Source organism: Nothobranchius furzeri, chromosome 15 (assembly GCF_043380555.1).
Source record: "Nothobranchius furzeri strain GRZ-AD chromosome 15, NfurGRZ-RIMD1, whole genome shotgun sequence".
Classification (NCBI taxonomy): domain Eukaryota; kingdom Metazoa; phylum Chordata; class Actinopteri; order Cyprinodontiformes; family Nothobranchiidae; genus Nothobranchius; species Nothobranchius furzeri.
Window position 1 is genome coordinate 24,883,698 of NC_091755.1, and position 13,447 is coordinate 24,897,144.

Genomic DNA, 13,447 nt, shown 5'->3' on the forward strand with positions numbered 1-13,447 from the left:
CTAGAGAAGTACCAGGGCCTCAAAGAAGAACTTAAAAAAGTCTGGAGAGTGAAGACATTGGTGGTGCCCAAGGTCATCGGGGCACTCAGGGCAGTAACCCCCAGACTGGAGGAGTGGCTAAAGCAGATCCCGGGAAAAACATCAGACATCTCAGTCCAGAAAAGTGCAGTTCTAGGAACAGCTAAAATACTGCACGTAACTCTCAAGCTCCCAGGTCTCTGGCAGAGGACCCAAGCTTGAAAGGATGAGTCCACCCATGGAGGGTGAGATGGGAATGTGTATTTATATATAGTTGTTTCCCCCCTTAATCAGCTAATTAATCCAACACACCTGCAAAGGGTTCTTGGGCCTTTAAAGGGTTAGTCTAATGTAATTTACTGAGATAAATGGGCCTTTGCCCCAATTTATTTGAGTTTTGTGTGTGTGTGTGTGTGTGTGTGTGTGTGTGTGTGTGTGTGTGTGTGTGTGTGTGTGTGTGTGTGTTGCCCATGCAAAATGTCCTCTCTGTCCAAAAAGGCCTTTAGTCTTTGTTTCAAAATTCTGACGGTCCTCTTTATAGTACATAAACAAGAAACACACGCACACACACAAGTGTGCACAGTGTGTGGATCCTGAAAGAACGTGCAACAAACGTGGATATTTTGACATTTGACAAGCTTAAAAGTGATCATGCGAATTGTAACATACCTACAGTTTGTGTGGCTGCTTCAGCTCCACCCTTCATCCCACACCCGTACTCTCCACGCAGGGGCGCGGTCCCAAGGGTGGAGTCCACCGCGGCTGAGCTCCAGGAACATTAAACTATCTGCATACTTGTCAGTTCATCTGGATTCGTCGGTCCTGAGGCTCATCTCCGGTCCTGCTCTTTTGGAAAACTAGTTCAACCGATCTGTTCAGGGAGAGACGGGGACGCCGAGTCGGGAAGATGATGGTATCGGATACGCTGCGGTCGGGAACGATTCGGGTCGGGAACGCGGAGGACACCTCGCTAGCGCTGCCGTCTGACAAGAGCCTGAGCTCAGGGCAGCAGCGCGTCCTGACTCAGGTTCACAGCATTAAACGGAGCAAGTCCAAACAAAGCAGCAACGGAGCGTCTCCTACAAGTACGGAAACAGATTTATAAACGAGACATGTCAATGTTTGTATTTTTATATTGGTGGTGGTGGTAATTTCTGCTGTGTATTTATTTCATATACGGGGCAGAGCTTCTTGTTTTCTGAAAAAAAAAAACTGCGCCAAACAAGTTGCCTCCAAATGAATTAAAAAGTGTACTTGCGTCAGCTTTGTTATAGCCTCATTATTACAGTATTTAAACATGATTCTAGATTGAAAATTCAGGAAACTCATGCAGTCAAAGCAACTACAGTGTGGGAAAGTGAGAGCCTCCATGGAAAATAAAAACGTAGCAGGTGAGCAGGCAATGTTTTTTAATGAAATGATGCAGCCATGAAGAATAAAATAGTCTTTGAAGCCAAACTGTGTGACATTGTCAAACACATGTTACTGAAATAAAGAAATAACTCACACACGTTGATAATTTAATTTTAGACGTCTAAAATAACACAACCATCTCTTAGATTGAGAACTGTTTTTGTAACTTGAGAAAACAGAGCACCTTGTGTTTCTTTATGGTTGTTAAGGCAACACAGGATTAGTGGCTTTAACATACCTGCACTCTAACAGTTTTACTGACACTCACAATTTTTAAATACGTCAGAAAAATTCCCATTTAGAAATATGTGGAACAAAAGGCAAAAAAGCGTGTGGATTTTGGAACAATGACCAGGCATTTGTAAAACAAACTAAAAAACTGTAAGGCAGACATGTCCGACGTGTGACCCGGAGGCCATTTATGGTGGGTTTTGTTGCTGTTGTTGTTATTGTTTTTTTTTTGTGTGTGTGATCATCAACATTTGTTTGTCCTTTTTTACTAATTTGAGGCAAGTTTTGAGCAGATATTTAAAACTCCATGTTATGGTAACACCTATAGGGTCAGATGGTTAGGTCAAGTTGCTCTTAGCTTTAAAATGTGATCAAAAGGTTTATTAAGTAACAGGTTTCTGTTAGTTTTTGTCATTTCACTTGTAATTTTTCCAAAAAGCAAAACAGCAATTGGTTGCAAGTCTGCAAAATCCAAAATATGGTGACAATAAACATTTTGCAAGACAGTGTTCAATCGCATCAAGCCAAATATTTATGCTATGAGCTAATATCCTAGATAACTTAGGGGATTAGTGTGATTTCATCCTGCATAATGTAGCTTTGCTTTAATCAGGATTCAGCAGAACAGTGAGGACAAGTCTGTGAATTATACTGAATAACCGGTATTTAGGGTTATGGTAGGTTGCCACGAGAACATGTTGAAGCTGACTTTATTTATGTGGAAGTATTTGGAAAATAAGCAAGTGTTCAGTGAAAATGGGTCATTTTTACTGATTGAATGATCCTTTTGTCATTCTGGGAAAAGTGATTATATGTATTCTTTGTACATACGTGGATGAAAAATATTTTTTTAAGTCAAAAGATAAAACATAAAAAATAAGCATGAGCAGATTTTTCTGGTGAAAGATCCCACTAGGCAAACTGAAAAAGTATGATAAGAAACACGATAAAATCCCTAATTTTACATTTTCTTTCATTTGTGTCCAGGAATCATTTCATGTGTATTTGTGTGATTAAAATAGTAGCAGAGACCCAATGTTTAATCAGGTGATTAGGGAAGCCAATATGAGCTATAATATAATATAATATAATTTAATTTAATTTAGTATGTGTTCTTTAAGCATAAAAAAGTTACATATTAATATAAAAAGTCTGAAAATTTACATTTTTCAGTATATTATGGTATTTCTTTAAAATTTCCTCACTTTGTTTCTCTTTCTACAGGCCCGAACCCAACATCTCTACCAAACTATAATGAGTTTGGAACCTTCAGGTTTAAAAGTAATGGCGTTTTCACTCGCAACAGCTCCATGATGACATCAGGCTACACCAAAGGGGTAATTGTTTTTTTCTGCTCAGCATCTGTTGAAAACGAGAGAGCATGTTCTTTACAAACTCTACAATAAATAACTGCAATCTCACATTTCAATAGACTGTTTTATTCGACCTGAAAATAGTTCAATGCTGTCTTGGACCAGATGACCACAGTGATGTATTAGAAAATAAGTCAAACTTTTCCTGAATGCCTACTGTATAACGTGCAATAATATCTTAATATTTTGATTTTAAAACAAAACATGATACAAGATAGACTTTGTGATCAGGTTTTGCTTTCAGTTGCAGCTGTTGATTTGTACTTAAAATAATTCTAAGGCTGCACTTGTCCAGTTGTATTAGACACTTTGACTAAGTGATGAGTGCTTGGATCAAGACTTTTTCTATGTTATCTAAATTGAGTCATGAAAGCTTGACTAACACCATGACTCAGTCTGATACAAGTATTTACCGTAAGTGCATCAAAGCTATAAAGACATGTGCCAGTTTGCTAATGCTAACCTGTAGGTGCCTGGTGCTTTGCAAAGTTGCTGATTTAAATTGTGTTTTACATTTTTTTCGACTTGGGCAAATTGTCGATCTGTTTCCAAGATGTTTATTCCATGTGTCTAATTTACACTAAACAATTTTAACATGAATCCTGTTAAATCAAATGACAGAGGTAAGAACCGAGTCTAAGCGACAGCATCATCAGAATTGAATAGGTTAGTGGGAAAGTCCACAGAGGGAACATCACGCAAATAACCTGGTTGGTGTATATTTCATACAGCCTGCCAGTCATTGGAGGTGGTCCAACAAGAAAGGAGCTTTCTACAAACTTAAATCATGACATTATCACATGAGTTTCTAAAGCTAAGTCTATGCAAAATCCTGAAGGAACAACACTTGATATTTGAGATTTATTTGATAGTTTAAGGGTGTTTTATTAAACATAAGTTGTTGATAAGAAACCTTTAGGATGAGGCATGGAATATATATATATATATATATATATATATATAAAATAAAATAAAACAAGTTATATAACTTGTTGATGTTCTGCACATATTTCAAGTCTTTCTGAATCTAATTGGTTAATTTAGATGTGAGGGATTGTTTTACATGCCCAGGGAACTTAAAGGGACTTTACTGAGTTTTGAATTTTTATGCTAGCGATTGCCCCCTCAGGCCAAAAGCATAACGGCAGCTTCAATAGTAGGCTTGTGCATGCTGTACGTGCACACTCCTTAACGAAAGTAACAGCTGAGACAGTCCCGTGTGTGTGTGTGTGTGTGTGTGTGTGTGTGTGTGTGTGTGTGTGTGTGTGTGTGTGTGGCCCGGAGGACAGAGGACAGGAGAACGCGCAGCTAATTAATTAAATAATTTGGTTCTGTACCTTTCTCTTCAGCACAGCCGACAAAGGTTGATGATGGGTCAGTCTTCCTGCATGCTCAGATCATGCCCTTGCTTGAAAAATTGTTCCAAAATGAAAGTTGAACCCACATATTTTTTATCTGCGAATTCAAAGCCGTTCGGCGAGTCTCAAATAAAATTTGGGCATCTTACCGTAAAAAAAAAAATACAATTAATGTAAAAAAATACACTCTAAATAAACTATGTTAACATCCAGATTCGAATTCGGGTCTTCAGCACGAGAGTCCGACGTCTTACTACGTGAGCTAAAGCGCCAATGACGTCTTCTGTATCTGTAACATTTATATTCTTGATGACAGCTGAAACGGTTCGGAGCGAAAATGACTATTTTGTTGCTAATTTGCAGGACATATCTAGAAGAAAGTAGCTAAGGGTCCTCAGAAATGTAGCTAGGTTCATCACTGGGCATTAGGAACAGCGACAAAGTCGCTGAGCTGGCACTACCTCACTCTCTGCTGCTAAAGCTACTGATAGCAAATGCTACGGGCTATGCCTGAGCGTGAACGCGCATGAAGCAGCCTGCTCGACCCGAGCAGCTCTCTTTTTCTGTGATTTTACATCACAGTAAAAATGCCAGGGCTCATTCTACAGGACCAGGGCATTGCAGGAGAATGTATGAACAAGAAATTTATTATTTCTATACATGTGTTGGCTGTCAAACTTCCATAATGCCCCTTTAATGTTTTTCTGTGTCAATAATCATCATTGCATTTGCAGTCCAGTTCTGTTTCAGACCACAAAGATAAGCTGTGTTGACAGTAGCTGTGTGTTTACGTGAGTGTCATATTTGAGTGTGGGTGTGTGTATGTGTGTGTGTAGGTATTTACGCTGGTTTGACCCAACCTGGTGACATAGAGTTGTGGTATTTCTAGAGTATGTGTTGATATTTTGTGGCTGATGAAGACTCATAATCATCACATCATGAGAAGCATTAGTCTCACTGTGTTCATCGGTGAAGTGCTAAATGTTTTTTGTTTTTTTTATACGTCTATTTAAATGTAATACATCTGTGCCATTCATTTTGTTGCATGATTGTTATATAAGTTTGGTAAATATTGTAAACACCACATTACTACAATCAAACATTATTTCTTCAGTTGTCGTGTTGCCTGCAGGGCTAAATTCAGCTATAAAGGTAAAAACAGTGTTTAAGTTGATGAAATCACTGTAATTTCCTGTTATTGTAAAAGTCAGAAGTTCTCCTTAATGAGACTTTATACATGATATATCATATAGATATGATGCAAAAGCATTACAATAGCACTAATAGGTGTTCTGTTATTGCTGTTGATTTGATTCTTGCAAGTTTACCTCATTAAGACCACATATTTATACATAATATATTTAAATGGCCTGTATTTGATATAGTGCCTTCTAGAGTCATGGAACCCCTCAAGGCGCTTTACAACACAATCAGTCATTGACCCATTCACACACACATTCACACACTGGTGGGGATGAGCTACGATGCAGCCACAGCTGCCCTGGGGCGCACTGACAGAGGCAAGGCTGCCGAGCACTAGCGCCACCATTCCCTCCGACCACCACCAGCAGGCAACGTGGGTTAAGTGTCTTGCCCAAGGACACAGCGACAGACTGAGCGGGACTCGAACCTGCAACCTTCCGATTACGGGGCGAACACTTAACTCCTGTGCCACCGTCGCCCCAATAATATATTTCTACTATTTAGGACGGACTTTTTTATTTATTGAAAGCATTCTCGCTTTAGGCTGCTTTAAGAGCTTCCCTTTAGGGGGCAGTTCAGGTTTGTGGCAGAAGCGAAGGGAGTGTACTTCACAGTGAAAGTAAACACTCTTGTCAAACGGTGCTGTTGGCAGATTGAAAGGCACTTCTTTTGCCAAGTAGGGTGGCTAATATATAGGTATAATCAACCTGTCCAGTTGAAAGCAGGAGAGCGTCGTCTGTGTGTCTAAGGTTCCAAGTTTCACACAACCCGGGCTTCCTTCATGATGAACAACCTAAGTCAAAATGTCAGCATGTCAGCTGCAGGCCTTTATCTGAGCTTTGATAAATGATTTTCAAAACCCAAAACCTCCCTTCTCTCCATTTTACTTTTCAGTGTGTCAAAAATATGTGGAAAGCTATTTTCTGCCCATTTTTTTAGCCTGAATTCTAAACTAACAGGAGACGTGTTGGATTACAAAATGATTTCACACTAAAAATTTGTTTTTGTTTTGTTGCTCAAATTAGGATTTTTCAGGAGTTTCTGAAACTTTTTATTGTGACTTTTACTAAACGTTTTGGAATTACTGTGTTAGACTGTGTTTATGTAACAGTTTACGAGGGTATTAAACACCACATTTGTTGTGCAGTCATGCAAAACCATAAGTGGAAAAGCTGTGGGTGAGTTCATCTTCTCAACTATGTCTTTTAGATGAAGAGTCGCAGTCTGTCTACTAAAGAAAAACACATCAGCACATCAGCTAACATATCCATGTTGCCAAAGAAACCCAATGGGCTGAAATCCAGCATCAGTGACCCTGCTTTGGCTCCTTTCTCTCCTGCTCTGGCATCGACCACGGTGATCAGTTTTTGTACACGTTTCATTATTTTTTACAACATATGTAAAAAAAAATAAAAAATAATAAAAATGCTATTATCCTGCAATTCCAAAACAATGTTGTAAAGTCTTGTATTTTTTTAGAGCTTGAAAGGACAATATCCCCTTGGAGCTAATAAAAGCTCCTCTTCCATTGCAAATGGCACGATTCACATCAGCCAGACGTGCATCACTCAGCCCAGGCAGTTTCAAAGTGAGGAACAGATGAAGACATCCAGATTAGAGCAGGAATCTATGTAAGTTTAGTTTTCATTTTACCTCCTTATTCTTTATTTGCCTCGTCTTATGTTTATTTTCTCAATAAATGCTAATTGATTCTTGTTTATGTAGGGTAAACTCAGTAAAGAGCTCATCGGATATGACCCTACCATTAGCTGTGAAATACCTGAGTATGTCAGATGAGAACTGTCAGCTGAGTGGAGCCAAATTCATCCAGCATGCCACCTACACTGATGAGGGTGCCAAAACAGAGGTGTGACCACCAGACGCATCGAGCAAACACTCTTTAAATACACTTACTGTGCTGTTTGTTATTCTCACATATTCTTTGTGTTGGGATTATCTATTAGTCTGTGCTGTAGTAGTTGTATCTGCGTAGATCTTTGAGTAGCCTGAGAATGTGTTACTTCTTCTTTGTGTTTGTAATGTTGTCAGTGTATCGCTGCTGACACAACATGCATGCAACTTTATCCAACACACATGTGATGCGAATGATCTCAAAACAAATTCTGTTTAGTTCTAAGAGCATGTTCTTGTTTTCTTTACTCCACAATGCTGTATCAGGTACTTCAGCTTGATGGCATTGCACAACTGGTGACCCTGCTGGAAAACCCCAACCCAAAGTTGAATCAAGCGGCTGCCGGGGCTCTGAGGAACCTTGTCTTCAAAAACCAGGACAACAAATTGAAAGTTCAAGAGTGTGCTGGTATTGGCAAGGCTTTGCAGCTTCTACAGAAAACAAATTCTGTGGAAACCCAAAGACAAATCACTGGTAGGCCCTGTGATTGAAAATGAGGCTTTTAAACTGGTATTTATTTCTGGAATATGTAGAATATAAAAGTTTTTACCTCATGATAGCTGACCTTTGTTTTCAGTAGGAACGTCATTTATTGTTTCCCAGTTATATCTCAAAGTAGAAAATAAATAGACTTAATAGAAGCAGACTTTAAATGCCTAAATTATGCATTAATTTGTCCTAAAATAACATCTGCTCAGCAGATTTATAAAATTGTTGTAATTGTAAATGTACACTTCCTGCATGTCACACATAGGCCTCCTGTGGAACCTGTCTTCTGATGATAAGATGAAGAATGAATTAACAAAAATAGCGCTGCCCTCCCTGACAAAACATGTGATTGTGCCGTACACCACTGGGTCAGACAGCAACGGCGTCAAGCATGTAGACCAGACGGTCTTCCTCTACGCCACAAGTGTCATGAGGTTAACGCATTACTATTTTATCTGCTTATTATGTTTTTCAGATTTATAAATTATGTTCTGTGAGTTGAATGCACTAAGCTTACGATTTTCAGCAATGATCGTAGAATACAGAGCTATGTTTGGAGCTGGGATTGAAGGAATTGCATTAAATTACATGAGGTGATATGAATTTTGTGATGTCATGCATTGAGGAATAATTAACAATGTTAACCGTGTTCCCGTAGGAACTTGAGCAGCAGCTCGGATGAAAATCGTCAGGAAATGAGAGCTTGCCCTGGCTTCATTGACTCACTCTTTAGTTACATTGATTCGTGCGTGGCAGAGGAAAAATATGATGAAAAGGTAATTTCTCTAAAGAGGTTTTAAAGTCACCATTTATGAATTGTATTTGTATTTTTCCATTATGCTTTTTAGTTCCCTTTCACTGTAAGTGTCAGTACATTTATCTGCAAACTGAATGCTACCAGTCAGTTGATATGATTATTTTCTTATTATTTAGCATATTTCCCTTTTATTTTTGAAAATAAATTTTTAATACGCTCCCTGACTTACAGAATTTGACAACAATGCTCATGCTCAATTTTTAAACTATGGCATCAGTTTATTAAAAAAATATTCACTATTGTTTAACCTTTTTCCAAAGGAAATGTAAAAGAATGAAATTCCAGCATACATTACATTTTCTAAAGTCCAATAATGATTTTGGCTTTACTTTTGCAATAATCTATGCTATGAAAAAATATACTATTTTCTTGTAAGAAATGTGACGAGAACCAAAAATAACAGAAATGTCAAAGCAGCTGCCAGTCACCAGGGTTACCATGGTAACAACATAACTGCATCTCCCATTCCTGGACTGCAGCTTTTACAACATATTTCAAACTGGATACTAGAGAGTATCAACCAGACTTCTAGAAAATGGTCATTGGTCTTTGGTCCCATCCTCTGTAGGCTTTGGAAAACTGTGCAGCAGTTTTTCAGAACTTGACCTACAAACTGGAGAGGTGTCAAGAGAGCACCTATAACCCTCCAAGAGGGGTCGATGAGGAAAATGCAAAGGGCAAGAAAAGTTCTACAGTTGGATGTTTCAGCCCTAGGAGCAGCAAAGTTCAAGCAAAGGTGGGCATTGACATCATCCTTTTCTAAAACCAAATTCTCTTTTGATTTCAATATTGAACAATGTATTTTTTTCTTCTTAGCAATCTCTTAAGTCACCTCAAGAATCATCAAAGCAGGAAAAGCCATCAGGAGTAAACTTGTTATTCCATGACGAAGCCATCAGACACTGCTTGACATTAATAGAGTTTTCCAAGAACAGAGCGACTCAAGAGGCGTGCTGTGGTACCCTGCAAAACATCAGTGCTGGAGGAGGAATTGTTAGTACTTCAGATCGTTGTTAGGCTTTGAATTTGTCATGATTATTTTCATATATTGTACTGTTGAGTTTGTGCAATGATATTTTATTACATTATAAAAAGTTGGACTCATTGTGACATACATTGGGGGGCCTTTGTGTGGTGGGACAAAGAGCTGATTTTGTTGTCTTTCCTTCATCTTCTGTTTCAGGGGTCCAGCACTGTGAGCCAGATTTTCTCAGACAAGGGGAAGATCACCTATTTCTTGCCTTCTATGTTGAGTTCAGAGAATAAAACCCTTCAGGCGAGTGCTGTGGCCATGATGAGTAATGTGTCTCGCATCAGCGGTTTGCAGCCCATCATAAGTAAGAAACAAGTTAATGTCCACAAAGGATGAGTCACTATAATATTTTGTCTGTATGAATTAACTGTACTAACATTCAGGTGCACATAACTGATGCACATGTGCGCCTGAATTAACGCTTGGGCACCAGTTCCTTTGCCACAACACTCCTTTGAATACTGGCATTGCATGAGTTTTTCAATCGATTCGGTCATTGATTTGCGTTTCTCCAACTGCTCTGCACTACACAAGTGGCCAAAAAACATGCACAATTGTTACAAGCACGCTCCCGGCTTGATTTGTATTTGCGATTTCTACTGAAGCACAGGCGTTGCACTCCAAACTTCAGCCCTGGAGTACTTGTAAAAAAGCATGTGCACCTCTGCTTATAGTCCATGCTATGATTTAAATGTTTACATAGTTGAATATGAATGTTAATAAGATAATTTTCTACCTTCGTTATAGCAAAGGAGATGATGTTTGCGCTGTCTAAACTTATCACGTCTGGTGTTGAGGAAATGGGAAACTCCGATCAAACAGTTACAGGAGTTTGCAGCACAATGAACAGGCTGATGCTGGCAGACAGCGAGGGTAGCAAGAAGGTCATCAATCCAGAGCTGGTTCAAGCTATAACATCCATCAGCCTCAATGGGTGAGTCTATTTTTTTTCTCTGCTGTAACAAACTGTTGGTTTACTCCCCTCTCTGATAATCTTTTCTGTTTTTATAGGAATTTTGTAAAAGGAAGCAAGGCAGCCTCACTGCTGCTGTATAGCATGTGGAAAGAAACCAATTTGCAAAGCTTTTTGAAAAAGGTAAATTAGAAATTGGATTTTTGACTAATCATAGAGCTGAGATTGTGTTGAATTTTCACAAAAGACATGAGCTGATGGTACATGAGACTTGTGTGCGTTGTCCTGCACGAGCAGTGGGGAAGGCACAAATAAAACCGGTGGGTGTTTACTATTATACCGTAGACTCGGAGTCACTTTCCCATTCCTCTCTACCACACCCAACACTTTGGCGTGCACAATGAGAATAACTTTGGAATCCTGACAGACAGGCTCCTAGGGCTTACTCTGCTGTGGGAAAACTAGCAGTGAAATAAGGGAACTAATGAAGAAGTGGTGCAGTTAGCAAGCTTCAAAAGTTGATCTGGTAAAGGATAGGAGTCCCGTCCGAGTAATAGTCACTATATTTGGAATACCACACAATTGATCAATGGCTATCAATTAAGAAAAAGAATGACGGATGAGTAGAGCTGGTTAGAGGACAAAAACATGACAGTTTCACTCTACCATGTTTTCCCAGAGGCTCCTCCTGGTTGCCGACAGCGCCTTACAGTGCAGAGTTGTTTTGCATGTATGTTCTTGCTTCTGTGAACCACCTCTTAACTGATTTATTTCAAATCTTTTCTTCACAGCAAGGAATGAATAAAGATCAGTTTGTGAATGACAGAACCAAAGAAGTAAACAACGAATTGGTTGAAAATACAAGCAATAACAAGTAGAGTGATTGAAAATAAATGACATCCCTGAGAGGTAATTGTTTGCTTCCAAATGCTTTTAGCTGTCTCCTTCAGATTACTGTCTGTACATGGGCAAAATAAGAGGAATTCATTTGAAAAGGATTAAATCTTTTTTTCTTTACTTATTCTTTCTGTTTATGTGTCTGTACTTGCAGAAGGAAACCAAGCGTAATTAGAGAGAACTGTGGCCACACCCTTTAAAACAGCTCCAACGATACCCTTGTTGAAAGAGCCTATTAATTACGACTTTGGCATACTTGGTATGTGTATATATACAAATGAGTTAAAATTTCACGTTATGTATGTATTACATTTGAAAATTGTGCTGTTTGTACAAAAGTGAGTGTTACTTTGGTTAAGTGTGAGTGTTTGTGTAATCCAGCTCCTGCAGATTGTATGACACATTGCCCCTGTTGTGAGAATTCAGTGTTATTAGCAGTGAGACGTTACTTTCAAACACATTTGAATGCATTCACTGTTAAATGTGTCTGCTTGAAGTGGCTGGAAGATAAAAATCCTACCAGTGCCATTCTGAACTGAATAGTCCAAAAGTTGCAGCAGGAGTTTATGAAAAGGAAGAAAATAAAGTGTGAACAAATGGAAAATCAGCTGATCTTAAAAAATCTTTGTTCCTTTTGATAATGTTGAAAAGACATAATTTAAAATGTGTTTTGCTTTAATCACAAATGCTTGTTTATTCAGAGGTTAATGGATATTTGTGGTATTATTTTGTAGCGTTTTTTTTATAACTATAGTCTTTTTTTTTAAAGAAAAAGGGAAAAAAGGTCAGCAAGAGTGGTATATTTTAAAGGTAATTTTTTCCCCTAATCCCAAGTAACAAAAACATTTGTTAGCAGAAATGTGCAACAGCTCCTAGAACAGGTGAACATTTGTTTGTTTTGTAAATTTCTGTCTGTATGAAGCTGCACCCATCAGACATCATACGTAGACAGTCCATGGACTTGTGCTGCCTATTAGTGCTAATGTAGTGGCCGGCCGCCATCTTGTATGGCCCAGTGCATTTAATTCTACTAAGGAAGGTGTTTACACAAGCAACAAAAAGAATATATATATATATATATATATATATATATATATATATATATATATATATATATATATATATACACACTTTATGCATTTTTACAAAATTCAACAAATAGGTAAAATATAATATAATTAAATTAAATAATTAAAATATAAAATCCCATCAGGTAGGCTAGCAAAGTCAATAGTAATCCCACGTGATCTGTTTTCAAAAATACACCGGTTTTTGGAACTGTAGGCTGCACAAAAATGGACATAGTTGCCCACTCTGCGTTGATTTCTGTTGGGTTTGGAGAGCGAGGATCCCATCCAATATGGTGGCGATGCTGTTATGCTCTCTAGTGCACATTGGGATGTCTACGTATTTATGTCTATGGCAGCCATGCTTTAGCACAAACCGCTCCTTACAACGGTGACATCATTCATCTACATGCACATTATTTTACAAAAACAGAATTGTGAAAAACCTTGTTGTGCTTTTTAGGTTTCACATGATAAAATGTATTCCTCTATATGTTTTTATTTTTTGCACTTTTTTAACTAGATAAAAATCATATTTGCAATAGAAATATGTTTCTATTTGCTGTGGTTTTCAGTCTTTATGCCAACTCGCTACTGGCCCTGGCTTCATGTTGCCTAAGCAAACATAACGTATCTGCCATCTTTGTTAGGTATTCCCAAATCTGGGATATCTTTATAAGTTGCAAAGCTGAGTACCTTGTCATGTCACTGCTTTTCTCATTA

General features: G+C 38.3%; 1 protein-coding gene across 1 annotated transcript; it reads left to right on the forward strand.

Annotated features, from left to right (window-relative positions):
- The first annotated feature begins 792 nt into the window (after positions 1 to 792).
- LOC107390950 (plakophilin-1) lies at positions 793 to 12,431 on the forward strand. Its single transcript, XM_015967971.3, has 15 exons — positions 793 to 1,103; positions 2,887 to 2,999; positions 6,806 to 6,952; positions 7,076 to 7,227; positions 7,322 to 7,463; positions 7,775 to 7,982; positions 8,263 to 8,431; positions 8,656 to 8,773; positions 9,383 to 9,550; positions 9,631 to 9,807; positions 9,998 to 10,151; positions 10,595 to 10,781; positions 10,859 to 10,943; positions 11,552 to 11,669; positions 11,812 to 12,431. The coding sequence occupies exons 1-14, from the start codon at positions 926 to 928 to the stop codon at positions 11,636 to 11,638; spliced, it is 2,085 nt and encodes a 694-aa protein (XP_015823457.3). The 5' UTR covers positions 793 to 925; the 3' UTR covers positions 11,639 to 11,669; positions 11,812 to 12,431.
- The last annotated feature ends 1,016 nt before the right edge of the window (positions 12,432 to 13,447 follow it).

Bases quoted from the DNA above. Each gene is read 5' to 3' on its own strand.
- LOC107390950 (XM_015967971.3), top strand. From the start codon at position 926: ATGATGGTATCGGATACGCTGCGGTCGGGAACGATTCGGGTCGGGAAC. The intron at 1,104-2,886 runs GTACGGAAACAG...CTCTTTCTACAG, and splicing joins CAACGGAGCGTCTCCTACAA to GCCCGAACCCAACATCTCTA. The intron at 6,953-7,075 runs GTGATCAGTTTT...GTATTTTTTTAG, and splicing joins CTGCTCTGGCATCGACCACG to AGCTTGAAAGGACAATATCC.